At 43.6% G+C, this 18841-nt stretch overlaps 1 protein-coding gene across 7 annotated transcripts in view; it reads right to left on the reverse strand.

Moving 5' to 3' along the window:
* The window catches only part of STK31 (serine/threonine kinase 31), a 107549-nt gene that overhangs the window by 45866 nt on the left and 42842 nt on the right, over window positions 1–18841 (reverse strand). For 5 of the 7 annotated variants that reach the window (XM_075419147.1, XM_075419145.1, XM_075419146.1 and 2 more), the window contains one exon: window positions 16016–17961. The exons of the other annotated variants lie outside the window; for them this stretch is intronic. In XM_075419147.1, coding sequence (XP_075275262.1) covers window positions 17683–17961 — 279 coding nt within the window. In that variant the 3' untranslated portion in view covers window positions 16016–17682. Of the gene's footprint in view, window positions 1–16015; window positions 17962–18841 lie in introns of those variants that run through there. 7 annotated transcript variants of the gene reach the window in all.

Below are 18841 nucleotides of genomic sequence, written 5' to 3' on the forward strand. Positions count from 1 at the left end.
GGCTGCTATAAGAATTAAGTGATACACACCTTTGGGGAGACTGGGTTTATTAAAAATATTTGTTCCAGGTTAGTAATATAGCCTGAAAAACTTATCTCCACTTTTCTCACAGCTGGTAGGATCCAGTATGAAAGCAAACACTGTTATTGAAGCAAAGAGGTGACATGCTGGATTGCACTGAGAATGGACAGCCTTCTCCAGCCAGCAGGCAAGGGTACTGTACCATTCCTGATGCAACCACACAGAGGTCTGCAATACCTGTGCAGCAGGTAAGGTACTGCCCAGACTGAGGCAGCATCTAGAGGCTCCTCTTGGGCTCCAGCCTTTCTTACGACACAGAAGCAGCTCACACGTGAAAACTTTCTGCACCGATTCTTCTAAAGCAGGTGAAATAAATGGGTAACTGTCACAGTTTAACCCAGCAGCCAGCAACTAAGCACTAGACAGCCTCTTGCTCACCCCTCCTCCTCGCCCCCAGTGTGATGGGGAGGAGACATGGACAAAACGAGAAACTCCTGAGTTGAGATAAAGACAGTTTAATCAGGCAACAAAGGAAATACTACTACTAATAATAATAATGATACTAATTAATATATAAAGCAAACTATATACAATTTCCTCACCACCCAATGACCAAGTTGCAGTCAGTTCCGGGCAGTGATCACGGAACCCCGAGCTTGCGGATTTTCCAAATTTCACAAAACTCCTGAAAAAGACCAAACTCCTGGAAAAGTTAGAACTCCCAGACCACAGAGGATTCGAACTCATGGAAACAAGAAATAGCTTTCTACCCACATGGCCAACCCCCCTTTATAAATTGAGCATTATGTCTATCATCTGGAATATTTCCACTGGCCAGCTTGGCTCTCTGTCTGGCCATGCTCCCTCCCAGCTCCTGCACACCTGCTCATTAGCTGGATATGAGAAACTGGGAAAAGTCCTTGATTTCATCGCAACAATTGAAAACACCAGGGTTATCAACATTTTTCTCATACTAAATCCAAAATACAGCAGCTACTGAGAGGAAAATTAACTCTCTCCCAGCTGAAACCAGGAGAGTAACAATAAGCAAAGGGAGACGAAAGACTGAAAACAAGAGCTATACAGCGCTTTGCTGTGTATAAAGCAATAGCAGCTCCAGATTGGACTTAAAATGCACACATTGAGCCCATCATCTGTAGGTGCTGCTCAGTCTGGCCATTAGCCTAATTTCTCATGGATATCACAGAAAAACGTTACTGTAAATCTCTACATTCAGATTCCTTACAAGCACCCAAACCTCTCACTGAAATGCCCACACCAGTGCCCACACATCATCCTTTGCCACTCAAGCGACTACGGATTTTCCTTGCAGTTTAACTACATCTTTTCGGACTTGTACTTGCCGCCGCTACAGCCTGCTGTTACCAGAATCACACCCTGTGCACATGCAAAGTACTTCCTCAGCCAGAGAGCTCTGCAGGTGCACAGCAGTACATCCAGAAACCTTGTCCCAGGCATCTCATCAGGATTCTTCCCTTTACTGGGGCAGAGGGAGAGGGACCTGCCCGTGCCAGCTGAAAGACCGTTGTCAAGCGGGTCAAAGGAGATAATCCTTCCCCTCTATGCAGCACCACTCTGTCTTCTGGAGCACTGGGTCCAGTTCTGGGCTCCCCAGTACAAAAGGGACATGGACATACTGGAGTGAGTGCAGAAAAGAGTCATGAAGATGGCTGCATAGACTGGAACATTTGCCACACAAGCACAGGCTGAGACCTCAGACTGAAGACCAGAAGGCTCAGGGGTGATCTTATCAAAGTCTATGAATACCTGATGGGAGGGTGTAAAGATGTTTCAACCAGACTATTCTCAGCAGTGTCCAATGACAGGACAAGAAACAAATGGCATAAACTGAAATACAGGAAATTCCTTTTTTTTCTATTGTAAAGGTGGTCAAAAACTGGAACAGATTACCTGGAGAGGTTTGCTGTCTCTATCAGTGGAGATACTGAACACCTGATTGGGCACGGTCCTGAGCAACGGGCTTTGAGCAGGAGCTTGGACCAGACAACCTCCAGAGGCCCCTTCCAACATCATCCACTCTGTGACTCACTGGTTCTAACTGTCTGTTGTCCGCCTAATATTCAAACAAGCAAGCAGAGCCTAAATCAGGGAGAGTACGCACATAAACAGATATGCAGGCTAAATCAATTTATCGCAAACTTTTTTTTTTAGTGCTTTTTTTTTTTCTTTTCATAGCATGTGTACATCATAGATCTGTCTACCCACACACCTGCGACAGTTGTGAGGTCTGCTTTGGCATGTCCCGAGTCATTCACATCATCTTGGGGAATATTAAATTGTCAGCTTTCAGATTAGATACATCTGAGTGCCTTTCTGTACCTTTGTCTGCAGCAGAGTTAGGAGATTAAGATCTTGGACACAAACAGGCTTTGCCCTAACATTTACCAGCTCCTGGAGAATAGTAACAAGTTGAGTCACAGCACAAAAGAAGTGAATCCAAGAGCGCACACACACACATGTTCTTTAATCACCACCCCCAAGAGGCTGCATTTATTTCACACAGCAACACTCTGAGAAAGTATGAGGATGCAAACAGGCATTTTACACACTTGTCGTAGAAAAAATTTTACAAGTGCCAGTGTCTGGAGAATTTTGACAAAAGGTGCAGGCGAACCATGGATCCAGGTGGCAAGCTAAAGGCACAATGCTGTAATAAGAACATTCTGCATCCTTTAGTTGACCTGTTAAAGAAAGTAAGGTTTGAGTAGACACCTGAACATGAGTAGAGAAGCATTCTGCGCCACTAGCTAGCACATGAAGTTATGCAGCCCTATGAAGTTGCACTCAAAGGAAAAACATCCAAAAGGAATGCAGTTGGGTCAAGGGATCCAGTGCAGAGTAGACAAGATTAAGCAAGACAAGATGCACAAATTGCAGACTGAAAATCAGATTGAGATGAATCATTACATCAATGAAAGTGGAACAAACTCCTTTCCCACCCTGCTCCAGCACGGGGCAGAACATTCCCTGGCATGGAAGAAAATGCACAGTTGATGTTAACTGATCCATTAACTTCATCTGAAGAGGGCACTGAAACTTATCCCAAATATGTCCACGTCAGTGGTCCATTAAGTTCCCCTTCCACAAAGAGCAAACTTTTAGAAATCTGCCCCAAATTAAACAGTAGCTTCATGTTTCCTTTTCCCTTTGACTTTACATCCATTTCTTCAAATGCTTGGCTTATTGCAAAAGATCTTTTTTCACACTGTGTAACAACGCAGACCTCCTCTCTGTGCCTGATGAAGGCTGTCCTGTGTCAGCAGGTACCACATGGTAACAGTTAGATCAGTAGTAATTTTAGAGAAGGAGACTTTCAGCCCTAAACATGATGCCCCCTGCCTCTCACTCCAAACACATACTTTTCATCCTGTTTTCCATTAATGGCATATAAATTTCCGTCACCATTTCAGTTAAACTTTTTTAAAAGACTACAAGAAATTTTCTAAGAGTACCATTTCAGCTTTAGTTCTCACCAAAAAACACTGGATTACTAACAAAAAAACACCAAATTCTCAAGACACATTGCCCAGATATCACCCAGATACGTCTATACTAGACCTATATCTTTTGTATATATTCAGGAGAAATTGATTTTAATATTTTTCAGGAAATGACAAAGTCTCTCTTGTGCATGTGTAATTTGGGAATTACTACAGGAGCCACATATTTAGCCTACAAATGCTGTAGCCTAAAAGAAAACACACATGCTTTCATCCATACTGTTCCACTCTGGGTCAGCAACACAAGACGCACGCCATTCCTGTGCAGAAATCAAAACACTCCCAACACCTTTATCCTCAACCAAACTTACATGTCCTAGGTCAACATGCTGATTTAAAAAGCAGAACAACAGAAGCTAGCCAGGCATTAGACCTCCTCGTCACAAAGGAGTTGCAAAGCTTTGAGTACACAACAGGGGAAACAGTGACACTGGTCCAAGTTCACCCAAACCACTAAAACCAGCTCTTTCAATCCACCTCCACTCATTTAGACACAGACTTTAGCGCTTTCTTGATGTAAAATCTTTCTGATGAGGCGGGATAATACACACATTCAGAAACAGAGAGCTGGGAGACATGGATTAGTCTACACCTTGAGCTCACTGCCTGTGGTGGACTTTGAGCAGTGGCACACACTCTAACTAAACTCAGAATGATTTCTAGGGTCACATCAGATGACTGAAAACTCTTCCAAGATAGACGCTACCCTGATTGCATGGACGCAGTGAACAGAACGCTTATTGCCAAGACTGTCTCAACAAGCAAACTGTGAGAGAAGAGACACTTCAGTTTCTATTTACTCAATTTAATCAGTGCAAAGAGTGAGGTGGGTTTCTTTACCTTCTCCTGGTTCGGGATTCCCCCTCGACCTTTGATTTTTCAGGCTTCCTGAGAAAAAGGCTAATAGCAAAAATTCAGTATGAGCTAACGGCCTAAAACATTCTACAAACTGCATCTCTTCTGGAACACTTGGCAAATCACTCCCTTTAAAAAACAAGTCCGCTTGCATCATACTCTGTGTATTATTTTTTTTGTAATACTGCTCCTACGAGGGGCAGCTGAACAAAAGCAGGAGGTATATTTCTCAGAAGTTCACCTCTTTCTGCTGCTTCTTCCTCCAGCTGAAGGCAACTGTGACTAGATCGTTGTAAGCACCTCTGCTGCAGACATGCCAAACAAGCATAGCAGATGACAACCTGTATAGCAAGACATCTTGCTTTCATCATCAGGTATCATTTGTAAAAACAAGAAGAGATATAGAAACAGTGGATGGGATTCTGGTAACCTCTCTTAAGGGACAGTCAGTCCCACTTCAAACCAGATTTTTTGGGAGGCAGGGGGGTCCTATATGAATATTGATGTAAATGCAGCTTCCTGCCCAGCCCGATGACAATTTATCAGCGAGTGGTGTGTTATCTGGCAACTCCTCACCCATGGCAGATTAGACATACAGGCAGTATACTCGAAATAGAATGCTTCCCCAACAGGATGAGACATCTGTGGGTGTTTTCAGCCTTGTATCCAAATAAAGCTCAGTATCCTACTAATGACATACACATAACATTCTGGCCACAGAAGAGAGTTACTGCTTGCGGCAATACATTTAATAAGGAGCTAAGGACAACAGGCCTTTGTATAAAATAAATTAAAAAGCTTTAAAACTGATTTAGAGATGTACTGAACAAGACTTTACAATTGACAAAGCCTTTGCTGAAGTCATCCTTGCAGGCAGAGCCTATTACTTTGACTGCTGCAGGTCTTTGCAAACGCCAAGCTGCCTTTGGTAAAGAGCAAGTCATGTGTGCAGCTTGCATTAAAGAGAGAAGGTCAGCCACTTTTTAAGTTTGCTAGGGCTAGACCTGCAGAAATATCTCGACTGCATGCAGTTAACCTAGGTCTCCTTTCTCTACCCTCTGCAAGAGATTCTGACACGTTTGATTGTTGTTGATACGACGAGGAAGGCCAAGGCCCACCTGGAATTGAAGCTGGCAAGGGATGTCAAAAAGGGCTTCTTCAACTACATCAGCAGCAAAAGAAAGGCTAGGGACAACGTGGGGCCGCTGCTGAATGAGGCGGGTGTCCTGGTGACGGAGGATGCAGAGAAGGCAGAGTTACTGAATGCCTTCTTTGCTTCAGTCTTCAGTGCCAAGGCAGGCCCTCAGGAATCCCAGGCCAGAGGTAACAGAAGACCAAAGAGAGGATGACTTTCCCTTGGTCGAGGAGGACTGTGTGAGGGATCGCTTAAGCAAACTGGATGCCCACAAATCCATGGGCCCCAATGGAATGCACCCACGAGTGCTGAGGGAGCTGGCAGATGTCATTGCTGAGCCACTCTCCATCATCTTTGAGAGGTCCTGGAGGACAGGAGAGGTGCCTGAGGACTGGAGAAAGGCCAATGTCACTCCAGTCTTCAAAAAGGGCAAGAAGGAGGACCCAGGGAACTACAGGCCGGTCAGCCTCACCTCCATCCCGGGAAAGGTGATGGAGCAGCTTATCCTGGAGGCCATCATCAAGCAAGTGGAGGAAAAGAAGGTTATCAGGAGTAGTCAGCATGGATTCACCAAGGGGAAATCATGCCTGACCAATCTGATAGCTTTCTACGATGGCATGACTGGCTGGATAGATGAGGGGAGATCCGTGGATGTTGTCTACCTTGACTTCAGCAAGGCTTTCGACACGGTCTCCCATAACATTCTCCTAGGGAAGCTCAGGAAGTGTGGGCTGCATGAGTGGTCAGTGAGGTGGATTGAGAACTGGCTGAATAGCAGAACTCAGAGGGTTGTCATCAGCAGCGCTGAGTCTAGTTGGAGGCTGGTAACTAGTGGTGTCCCCCAGGGGTCAGTACTGGGCCCAGCCTTGTTCAACTTCTTCATCAACAACCTGGATGAAGAGTTAGAATGTACCATCAGCAAGTTTGCTGATGACACCAAACTGGGAGGTGTGGTAGATACACCAGAAGGCTGTGCTGCCATTCAGCATGACCTGGATAAGCTGAAAAGTTGGGCAGAGAGGAACCTGATGAGGTTCAACAAGGGCAAGTGCAGGGTCCTGCACCTGGGGAGGAACAACTCAATGCATCAGTACAGGCTTGGGGCGGACCTGCGGGAGAGCAGCTCTGCGAAGAGGGACCTGGGTGTCCTAGTGGACGACAGGTTGACCGTGAGCCAGCAGTGTGCCCTGGCTGTCCAGAAGGCCAATGGCATCCTGGGGTGCATTAGGAGGAGAGTGGCCAGTAGGTCAAGAGAGGTTCTCCTTCCCCTCTACACTGCCCTAGCGAGGCCCCATCTGGAGTACTGTGTCCAGTTCTGGGCTTCCCAGTTCAAGAAAGATGAAGAGCTACTGGAGAGAGTCCAGCGGAGGGCTACAAGGATGGTGAGGGGACTGGAGCATCTCTCCTATGAGGAGAGGCTGAGGGAGCTGGGCTTGTTCAGCCTGAAGAAGAGAAGGCTGCGAGGGGACCTTATAAATGCCTACAAATATCTGAAGGGTGGGTGTCAGGAGGATGGGGCCAGACTCTTTTCAGTGGTGCCCAGTGACAGGACAAGGGGCAATGGGCACAAACTGAGGCACAGGAAGTTCCGTCTGAACATGAGGAGGAACTTCTTCCCTCTGAGGGTGACGGAGCACTGGAACAGGCTGCCCAGGGAGGTTGTGGAGTCTCCTTCTCTGGAGATATTCAAGACCCGCCTGGACAAGGTCCTGTGCAGCCTGCTGTAGGTGACCCTGCTTCGGCGGGGGGGTTGGACTAGATGACCCACAGAGGTCCCTTCCAACCCCTACTATTCTGTGATTCTGTGATTCTGTGATTCTGTGATTCTACCCTTTAATTTACCTAATTCAGGGTACTCCAAGTTCACACACTTTTTCTTGACGAAACCAACCTACCTAATAGTGATGACTTAGGGCAAAGTGATAGCTTAAAAAAAAAAAAAAGAAATTACAAAAGACAGAGCCAAGTAGAATAGAAAAACAGTTATCTAACCCATCTTCCACTCCACAGTAGTTATACACACCTATGTCATTCGTGCCAGACAGCTGCCTTATCTCACTGGAGTGAGTACTGCAGGCTTCAAGCGTCCCCAAGTCATACATTTCATCAGTGCTTAACTGTGCTGAATTAGAGTGTTTCCTTCCCTAAGACTTCCTTTGCTGTAAAAATCAATCCATTCATCCCCAAACGGCAGAAGTAGTAATAACTCCGTTTTGTTCATCTCTGTTCTAGGCTTTTAACTCTTTCAAGACTTAAAATCCACCCTTTCTTTACCCAAGTCTTTTTTCTAGCTTGTAGATCCTGGTTTGCAGACCTCTGACCTTCTCATACTCCTCCCTGAACTGTCTCTGACAAGTTTTTATTCTTCCTTGATGCGTGACATCCAAGTCTGGAAAAAGTTCCTCAGCCAAGCAAAATTGTGTCCCCATTATTTTACTGAAAAAAACAGATAGTAGCACCGAGGTCACGTTCTAAGTCTCAGAAAAAACTGTCTTCTCCACCTGATTTACTCTGAAGTTGCTTGGCATTTAACTCGCTAAAGCTAACTTAACCTGGTTTTGAGGCTACTAGGATACTCAGTGCAGGGTCAAAAGACACAGTTTTGCATATTCTTTAGAAGTGACCCCATCTTGCACAGCAACTTATGCAAATGAAAATGAGTTACCATACTAAGATATATCAAAACAATGGAAAAAGCAGATATATTAAACAGTGGCTGACAATTCATGAATCACTCCAGAATTAACACAGCTCTTCTAACGGCACAGTTGAACCACTTATTCACAGAGCCCCTCAGAAAAGAGACATGAGTGAACGAAACGAAAGCTGGGAAGGAGCAGTCCCAGTCCTAGAGGAATCCAAATACCAACACCAGCATGCATGCAGTTACGCATGTATGTACAGGATGGTTTCATCTGTCCTGAACACTGGACAGACATCTGGCAGAAGGTGAGCCTGCAAATATTTTATAAAAACAAGGTCTGTTTCAGTGAAAAGTGCCACCTCTTAGTGGCATACTACGATTATATAGTCACTTTTTCAAGCCTGTGCCTACGGCAGCACTTTAAGCTTATATAACATTTACCTTAGCACAAGCTTGGAAGCTTAACAAGAGATTAGGATACTGATTTTATAATGAATGATCATGGGTACCAAGATACTGGTCACATATTTGTATGACCACAACTTGTTTCTCTTCACCACACTAGTTCCTGAAAAAGCAATAAACATTACTAGAGCAAAATTGTTCTCCTGAATAACTGAAGTTCTGATTTATTAATGTATCTCCACCTACTTGTCTATATAAAGACTTACCCTTTCTCTAGAGCTTTTCAAACTTCAAAACAAAGTTAGTAGGTGGCAGGTACTGTTGCTGGCATGACACCTAAATAAAGGGGACATTCCAAAACAGATCACACCACTTGAGGATTTTAAACTGAAAGTGAACTCACAGAGAGTAATGAAAAGGTTACGTGTTCTCTAATTAAATTAGAGGCATCAACCATTCGAGGGCCTGGCAGTACTTCTGTATTAGCACTGACTTCACATTAAGCAAATGCTGATTGCTTCCTGCTCAAGTCAGCCCAGCATCGTTCTGTAAGTGTCTGCATACTGATCTATGGTGGTAGGTCACCTTCAGCAAATGAACAAAGCACTTCAAAATAATTTGAACAAAGTATAAATTTTAGGCTGAGGTAGCGGTCATTTGATAATTTGAGTGGCTTAATCAGCAAGTGCTCCACTGAAGCATGGGAAGATGTTTTGCAGATTGAGGAGGTCAGAGGAACCCATTTACTACGTATACGTAGGAATAATCAAGCCTGTATCCTCTCCTATGACTGGGGTGAGACAAGACAATTCTGTCACCTTACTGTTGAGCTATTTATCTGATGATACACTAAAAAAAGAAATGAATAGACTTACGAATCACAAAATACTGACTGCAGCAGATGATGAAATTCATGATTCAGGCTACTAAGATTACCATGTTCCAAATTATACTACTTGCATTTCTTTTATGTACTCCTTTGTAGCTAGCATAATTTGTAGTTACCATCAATTAAATGACAGTCATAAATGGAACTTCAAAAAGATAAAAAATGAATCGTGATGTTGAGCCAAAAAGCAAATAAAAATGTCAAAAGATTAACTTCATAAATGCTCTCAGGCATAGTATTAAGATATTAACCCAACATGCCGGCCTGTCAGTACGCTCTGACTAAAAAATGTTTTACATTTTCAATAAAACAAGTTCAGCATTTTGGCCCATCTAACAGCACTAACAGGTTGTTTCCTGCCACGGCGTTTCTGCAAATGACTAAAGCAGTAACTTCTCGTAGAGTTAGGACAAGCAGGAAATAATATTGCCACCTATGCTTTGAAATAGCATCTGGGTGGAATGTATAGACACTGTCAAGTACTCTTAGAACAAGTTTCAGTGCACATTTCTTAAGCTTCCTATCAAAAGCTGTGTTTTTTTAGAGAGACTTTCACTGAAACAGAAATACCCAGAAAAGAAAAAATGCTGTTCAAAAACCAAGTCACTGGTATCCAGTATCTCCATAAGTTCCCCACACCATTTCTGTCTCCAGCAGCGGGAGCAGATGAGTAAGAGTGAATTTTTTGATCTTGTCTTCAAGGATTAGCTGCTTCCCTAGTAAAACAGTGGGACAAGATGCAGCCCACATCCAGACAAGGCTGGAGGCCTGTTATTAAGTTGGAGGAGAACAGGCTGCTCCGTGACAAGTCACTGCAGCACACCCAAATGATCAGTCTCACAGTTCGTGCACATTAGCTGTCACATTACCTGCACGTGGCTCCATGAAGTAAATAACAGCGTCTCCAACAGAACACCAGCACCAAACCATTCTTGTCCTCTACAATAGTGACATTTGTAGAGACAATGTAAGGAATAAGTACTGAAATATAAAGGCTGTTGAGTCTAGTGACCGAACTATGACGTCCCAATAGCAAAGGATGTCCCAAGAAATTAACAGTTTTGCAGATATATCACTGTAATACAACAAAGCCAAGCTCTGGCTAACAAAACATTTCATGAGAGTATTAGGAGAAGGGCATTAATGTAAACCTACTGTTGTCCAACAACAACAACTTTGAGATGTTGCTTTCTTTCATGTGACATGTTGGAAACTGCGGCCCTAGCTGTGCCTGCAAGTCACACACACATTTTCTCCTGCACCTGGAGCGTCCCACATGACCAGGTACAAATGGCTGAGCCCGCCAAAAGAAGCCTCAATTCTTCAGTACTCTCCAGTATTAAAAGAAGGGGGAGGAGCCTGTGGGAAGATAATGACTGTACATGTCCTTCCCACAGAAGAGGTTCACAGACCATCCTAATTAAAAAACTTCTGCTACATTCTGTGTGAAACCATCGGAAAAACGACAGCATGCAAGAACTTCAGAGGCTTGCTTCTCCCCCACTCCCTTGACCGAAGTTATTACTATCAAGAAGTATCCCGCATGGACAACAGCTGGGAGAGTTGAGAAGCCCTGTGGAGGACTCGGGGGCACTGGTGGATGAAAAGATGGACATGAGGCAACAATGTACGCTCAGAGCCCAGAAAGCCAACCATATCCCAGGCTGCATCAAAAGCAGCGTGGCCAGCAGGGCGAGGGAGGGGATTCTGCCCCTCTGCTCTGCTCTGGTGAGACCTTACCTGGAGTCCTGCATCCAGCTCTGGGGCCCTCAGCACAGGAAAGATATGGACCTGTTGGGAGTGGGTCCAGAGGAGGGCCACAAAAATGATCAGAGCGCTGGAACACCTCTCCTGCGAGGAAAGGCTGAGAGAGCTGGGGTTGTTCAGCCTGGAGAAGAGACGGCTCCGGGGACACCTTATTGCAGCCTTCCAGTACTTAACAGGAGCTTATAAGAAAGATGAGGACAGGCTTTTTAGCAGGGCATGTTGTGATAGGACAAGAGGTAACGGTTTTAAACTAAAAGAGAGTAGATTTAGGCTGGATATAAGAAATTTTTTACAATGAGGATGGTGAAACACTGGCACAGGCTGCCCAGAGAGGTGGCAGCTGCCCCATCCCTGGAAACATTCAAGGTCAGGTTGGACGGGGCTCTGAGCAACCTGGTCTAGTGGAAGATGTCCCTGCTCATTGCAGCGGGGTTGGACTAGATGGCCTTTAAAGGTCTCTTCCAACCCAAAGCATTCTATGATAACTTGAAATATATCCAGACACTACAAAATTCAATATGCAAGTACAAGAAATGATTGTTTCACCAAAAAATGTACACAAAGGTGCAGAGAAAACAGGTAGCCACAGTTGCCAATCCTTGGGTCAACGGAGATGTTAAAAACAGACAAACAAAAGGTTGCAATTAGGTTTAAAAAAAAAAAAAGAAAGAAAAAAATACAGAGGAAAGGTGACAGCTGGAAGAACAAACAAACTACAGCTCCGCCTGTTGACAGAGGATAAAAATTACAGGCAGACTGATGAACTTATGACAACTGCACACCTGCAACCAGGCAGCAAGCAGCCTTCAAAAAAGAAGTTGGCATTGCTTTTGTGGAATCATCATTTTGACAGTTATCTTACATTAGGATAAAGAAGCTGTGGTACAGATCTGCACTTAACAACAAGAGACTTCAACTTTAAACAAAGTCCTATGAGGGGAAGGAAAAAAATAAATTACAAAAAAATAAATTAAAAAAAAATCTTTTTCAAATAAAACCACTTCCAATTCCAGCAGCCTCAACCTGCATCTCCTGTTATCGAGGTCAGCAGGCTTTTACTTTGGAGTATTCATCCAGCTTTCATCACAGTAGCTGGACCAAAGCATCTTCAATCTATCTGCTGCAAAGGAATTCTCCTGGTTTCTCTCCCAAGGGAGACTGAATCGATTCTTTAAACTGAAACTGAGATACCTGTACATGAGGAAATCCTCCGAGTTGTGCTGGTTATACACACTTATGTCGTACATGACTTTCAGACTGCACAAGGCTTCTCACATGTGTGTCCAGTGTTTCAGCTGGTAGGACTTGCACAGCTTGCAATTTACCACAGTTCATGCAAACGCAGCATAAAAATTTGAGGTGTGCTAATTACCAGTTAAAATCCTTCTACTGAACCTCTAGACACTCGAAAGACCATCTACTAGCTACATAACTCTCATATCACCTTCAAGAACTGTCCCCGCGTCTGCTCTACCCCTGCCTTGGCAGGGCAAGGTGGGGGAACAGGCAGTCACTTAACCCACCACAGGATCGATAAGGCAACACTATTAAGAACTTGCATTTCACAGATTTTCCGGTTCTGGTAACAGCTTTGAGAGCAACAGATCTTATTACCAGATCGAGGACAGGGAACAGAAGAAAAGTTCTCAAGAAGTTGGTTAGAAAGGGAAGCTGCAGCAATGCAGGGAGGACTTGGTAAGTGATGAAGAGGACGTTACAAATGTTCCCTCGGCCCTTGGAACTAACATGGAACCACGTACTGACTGCAAGGCCGCAACACGCACTTTAACCACACAGGCATCTCAGACCACATCTGGGAGAACAGAAAATCCAAGACACGCTTGGTAAGGGCAAAACCTGCTGTTGAGTCATCTAAAAACGCTTACAAATATCTGAAGGGTGGGTGTCAGGAAGATGGGGCCAGACTCTTTTCAGTGGTGCCCAGCAACAGGACAAGGGGCAACGGGCACAAACTGAGGCACAGGAAGTTCCGTCTGAACATGAGGAAGAACTTCTTCCCTCTGAGGGTGACGGAGCACTGGAACAAGCTGCCCAGGGAAGTGGTGGAGTCTCCTTCTCTGGAGATATTCAAGACCCACCTTGACAAAGTCCTCTGCAACCTGCTGTAGGTGACCCTACTTCGGCGGGAGGGTTGGAGTAGATGACCCACAGAGGTCCCTTCCAACCCCTACCATTCTGTGATTCTGTAAAGGAGTAATATATTGCTTCTCAAAGCCCCAAAGCTGACATGCACCATCTTCATCCACTTCAAACAAGGACTCTGTCTCCAGAGCTGTCAAGCCTGCCAGTATCACAGAATCACAGTATCCAGGACACTGACACAAGGCGGTACAGCTCTTGGCTTTGCTGAAACACCAGGCCACAGAGTTGAAAAAGCAGATCATAAAGAAGCCAAAGGGCTGCTAAATTGAGAGATTAAACTCATAATACCATACTCAGGGTATCAGAAACTTCCAGTCCACGCTGGGACTGTCAAGATGAGACAGAACAGATCCAGTCTGCTTGACCATGCTACCAATCACTAAGATTGCAGGGAAGCTGAATAGCTGGAAGTTCACAAGTGAAGAAATGCGTGTCAGAGTTCTGGCAAGCTTTTCCAGCTCTGCTGTACAGCAATTGGAAGTGGGTCCCACCCACAGGCCTTGGGCAGCTTACTAGCTACTGGCAACGCAAGGGGATACAAATACAAACCACCACCACGTCTTCACACAGCAGGGCAAATCTCATTTCTCCTCACCTACTGGTAACGTACCTTGCAGCTGTAACACCTACATAGACGACAGACAAAAGGGATAATAAAATATATTTTTTAAAAATCCAATTCAAATGGATTTACAAAGATGCTTGTACATGGTGTGATCTTCATGTATTGCAGCCTCTGAATCTAAAGCTGCCAAAACCCAATTCCAACACCTGAGCCCACATGCCCCCACCACAGCGCAGGCTGGCACTAACAGAAGAGAATTCCATGCCATAACAGCAGGTCTGTCCACAATCCAAAAGCATGTGACAATTTGACAATTGTTTTCAGTTAGTCTAACCATGGTGTGGCTGCTGTGAAAAATGCGCATTTCAGACAACTGCTGCAGGAGCTGCAAGTGAAGTGTGGCACAGTGCATAATCTTAATTAGTGCCTATCAACACACACCCAGAAATGTGAGGAAAGTTTTCACCAGTATTTTAAAGTATATGAATGAAGATCTGGCTCTCAAACATCCATCACGGCCTAAAAAGCCATCAATTTGCAAGCTACTAGACTCCTGATTTGGGATCAGGATGAATTCATACCAATTTCCTTGTAAGCTGGGAAATGAAGTGACTGCAGATGAAATAAATTTTATTTAAGTTTATGGAAAGTCCTTGAGGCAGTTGCCTATGAAGGAATACATTTTAACCTGCAGGCTATAGAAACTTGCAGCCACCACCAGGAAAAAAAAAATTGTTAAAATACTAGCAAGTGCTGATAAGGAAGACTCTTTACTAGCAGAAAGCTATTTTGTAGTACAAAAAAACCCACCCTTGTCTAAACTCCAGAGGCAGAAGTGTTAAATACTAATGGCATGAGCAGCAAACTGTGTGTAAAGATGCAGTAATGTTATTATGGATGCTAGGGTGGGTATGAAGATTAAGAGGCAGTGAACAGAACAGCAGGAGTCTCCAGAAGTGCCCAGAGGTGCAGCATTCAGAAAGGATTAGTTCCCACAGCGCCACCCAAACCATGGAGAAAAGAAATGTTGATGGTCTCCCAGTCTGGTGAAATAACTCCTCTTCCCAAAGCAAACCAGCCCTATCCCAGCTCTGCAAGCTAGGTTAGGTAGAGCCCGAGGAAGTAGTTCTTTGCAGGTACCTGAAGAAAGCATTTCCTCTTAGGTGACTATGGTCCCAAATCTACAGCCTAGAAGGTGATTGTAGTAGCTGACTTGGGTACGACATCCTGAGCAAAAGCCGAGACTGATACAGACACACGACTGGTGGACACCAAGATGACGAGTGCAGACAGAACACAAATCTGTACAAGCAAAGGTAACAGTCCTCGTGAAAGGAGGTTGTCAGCAACAAGACCTGGAACTGCAGGCTTACCATTACAGGCTATAGGAAGATACGGATGTCCTGGGCCCATGAGAGCAACCGAACTCCTTACTTCCCAGTGAAGTAATAGTCCCTGAAGGTCCCCCACCGATCTGCTCCTTGCAAGGACACTGCTGAAAACTGCAGAATGCTCATACCAGGAAGAGTGAGGTAAGTTTTGTTTGGGTTTCTCAGAAGCAGCAGTAAGCAAGTAAGGAGACAGATCATTCCTACAGGATCATTTCAGCCTTCCTTCTCTATTCTCAAAGTACCCATCTTCTAGCCAGAAGAGATGCAGTTGAAAAAGGTGTCTCAAACTAAACAGCAGGCAGTCCATTACCATGGGTTAGCATTCAGCTTTGGGAGGACAGCTGAACAACATGATCCTCAACCAATCTGTTTTCTTAAGGCCTCTGGCAAGGAAGAAATTAAAAGAAAGCCAGAGCTACAAAACTACCACAGAAAAGGTCGAAGCAGAAACAAACAGAACCAGTGACATTAAGACTGTAATCAACATTTACTTCAAACTGAAAGGCTGTGTCATACTCTGACACTCATACATACCAAATGGTTTCAAAAGTTTTACTGCTGTTTGTTTTTTTTCAAAAAAAAAAAACCATCTTGTGCTAGGTTCCACGCGTAAAAATCACATTACTTACAGCTGGTGAAGGGATTTTGAAGAGACTGCAGGTTTTTTTAATCAAGCATACACAGCAACTTCTGGTTTCAGAAAATCAAGAAGGTCAGCAATTTGGCCATTTAAGAAGTACACTTTACATTGCATGGACTCTGGTGCAGGAAAACCGGGCAAAAATTTATTCTAATTTACATGACACAGCATGACACAAACCATCAGGTTAATCTTCTAACCTCTATTCAGTGTTTAACATTAATTAAAGTTAGCCTTTTATTAACAGTGAAAGACTGCAATCAGTATTTGGAAAGCATCCCACAAAATCGCTAAACTGTTTATTTTCATTGACAAAAAAAAGGTATTAATCTTCTGTGATTTCTGTAACAACAATATTTACCACACTAACCAAAAATTCTACATAAAAAATATTTTTAACAAAGGCTATACACACATTACAGAAATTTAAAAATTCATTATCATTTAACGAAAAAAGGTTGAAGCATCTTATAGGCTATTCCATATAAAAAACTAATTAATTTAAGGATGGAAAACCAAGTCTAATACCAGGCGTGGATCTGCCAAGGCGGTATCTTCTATGCACTGTGGACTGTATTATTGTACCCGAGGGCTCCCCAATTCCCCTGGTGCTGCTTCTTGTCCCTCACATACAGCGTTTTCACATTCTTCATCCGACAGCATGCAGCTTCAACAATCCCTCTACAAAATACCAGTCTGCCAACAGCGCTGTCCAATAGCAACACCCAGAGGCTAAATATATCGCTACAGCAACCCTGTACATTTTGACCTGTTTCATTCTGAGAAGAAATGAAAATCATCACGAAGACAAGCAATAGTTTCCTGTAAAAGTACAGTGATGACAAAACTCCTTCAATGGTAACATTAACAGCAAAGCGTAACAGTGGCAAACAAAGCTGCTCATGAACATCATGCCTTTATGGCTATTGCGAACATTGTTTCAGAACGACGATATATACACACACTTATGTAGAGCAAATAAGCAGCAGTATTTGCAAATGCATGCGTATGGCATTTTGTTTGGCAGCAGCACTGCAAAGGAGCAACCAGAAGGATGCCTGCTCTCTAGAAAGCCGTTTGCATTCTTCAAATGCAGAAAGACAGAGAAGAGAGCAGGCTGCTCTCCATTTCCTTTACTAGTTTACTAGCAGTACTTTTTTTTTCCCCTTAAATCTTGAAGGCAGTTGCTGTAGTAACAACTTGTCTATGCAATAACAAAAAACCTCCAGCAAAAACCTAATGCCCTATAGCATGTTTAAGAGGAACATTACCTGGAATCACAGCAAGAAGAGCGATAGAAAACTGGACACAAAACCCAGTCACTAAAGCTTCATCTTCAAGATCTCTTGTATCTAACAAGACTATTCTCTGTAAATTTAAAGCCTACATAATAGACAAAGAAGGCTGACAAACTAAGAACACAATCAGCAAAACCACATTTATAACCCCAAACACTTACTTAGAATAAAATGTACTTAAAACGCAGTGAAGATTGTGTAATCATGTAACACACCTACCAAATCTTTTATATTTTGGTATTTTGAATCAGGACAATGATTTCAAAACCCAACAAAAACAGAAGTCTCATTCAAACACCTGATGGAAAAGTTCCTCATCTACTGAGTAGGGTTTGCTCCATTCTCCTCAGTCAAGTGCATTTTGTTTTCATATGTCTTCACCTGACTCATGCTCTTCACCTGACTCATGCTCTTCACCTGACTCATGCTCTTCACCTGACTCATGCTCTTCACCTGACTCATGCTCTTCACCTGACTCATGCTCTTCACCTGACTCATGCTCTTCACCTGACTCATGCTCTTCACCTGACTGTGGTGAAACTGGAATTGCATCAACTAGGAGGAAGCAATCATCCCTCAGCACCTGCTCAGCTGTCAGTCTGTTACAGCAGAACAATTTCTGGAGAAGAGATTTAACTTTCTGATCCTACAAACAGAAGGAGAAGGATTTCATCAGTCAGCAAAACAAACTCGATTACAATTAACAACCAAGTATTTGATGAACTCATCTTTAAGTGCTTAGGGCTCAAAGCCCTCACAAAAAGTTGTACCATAGCATTCCTAATGGTCAGCAACACTTGACAGTCACAGTGCTCATTAACAACAAAATAAAAACACGCATTCAGCACCAGGTCTGTCAAACCAACAGACGAGCTACTACATTTTAAAATGTAAATTCACTGAATTACTTCAAAGAAATACTGAAGTTGGTCTTTCTACTGAGAAGGAACAGAACAGATGCCATTCACCTTCTACAACTTTATCTTTTAACTTTTGTCATATTGCTTTATCTCTCTACAAGAGGACAGGAGAAAAAAACAAAACCAAAGTAATGGGCTCTAAATCAACAGCAGTTATTTAACTATTAACCCGTCACTTACACTTAGGCTCTCTGGATTTATCAGAAGGGATTACATGCCTAAATGCGTATCACATTAACAGTGCTAGACTCTAAACATAAAAACACAGCTGCTACACATATACATAAACATCAGCTGTTGAGGGAGGAAGAACACACACCGGATTTGGACACGGGGGACTGCAAGAGAGGCAATCTCAAACACTGACCTAGAGATCTAGATTACCAAAACTCAGTGGGAGCAGAATCCTTCCGTAAGAAATCTTGCTTTTCCACAGTCTCCAAGCCAGCAACACCTCTGACCAGGGTCAACAAAACAGCAAAGCACAAGATACCCGTACACCTCTCACCTATCCTCATTTCACCCAAACAGAAGAATCACTGTGAGGTAAAGGAATGCACAGCAGTAGTCAAAAACTTCAAGACAGAAACAAGCAGACAATTTCCA

Source organism: Opisthocomus hoazin, chromosome 4, assembly GCF_030867145.1.
Source record: "Opisthocomus hoazin isolate bOpiHoa1 chromosome 4, bOpiHoa1.hap1, whole genome shotgun sequence".
NCBI lineage: Eukaryota > Metazoa > Chordata > Aves > Opisthocomiformes > Opisthocomidae > Opisthocomus > Opisthocomus hoazin.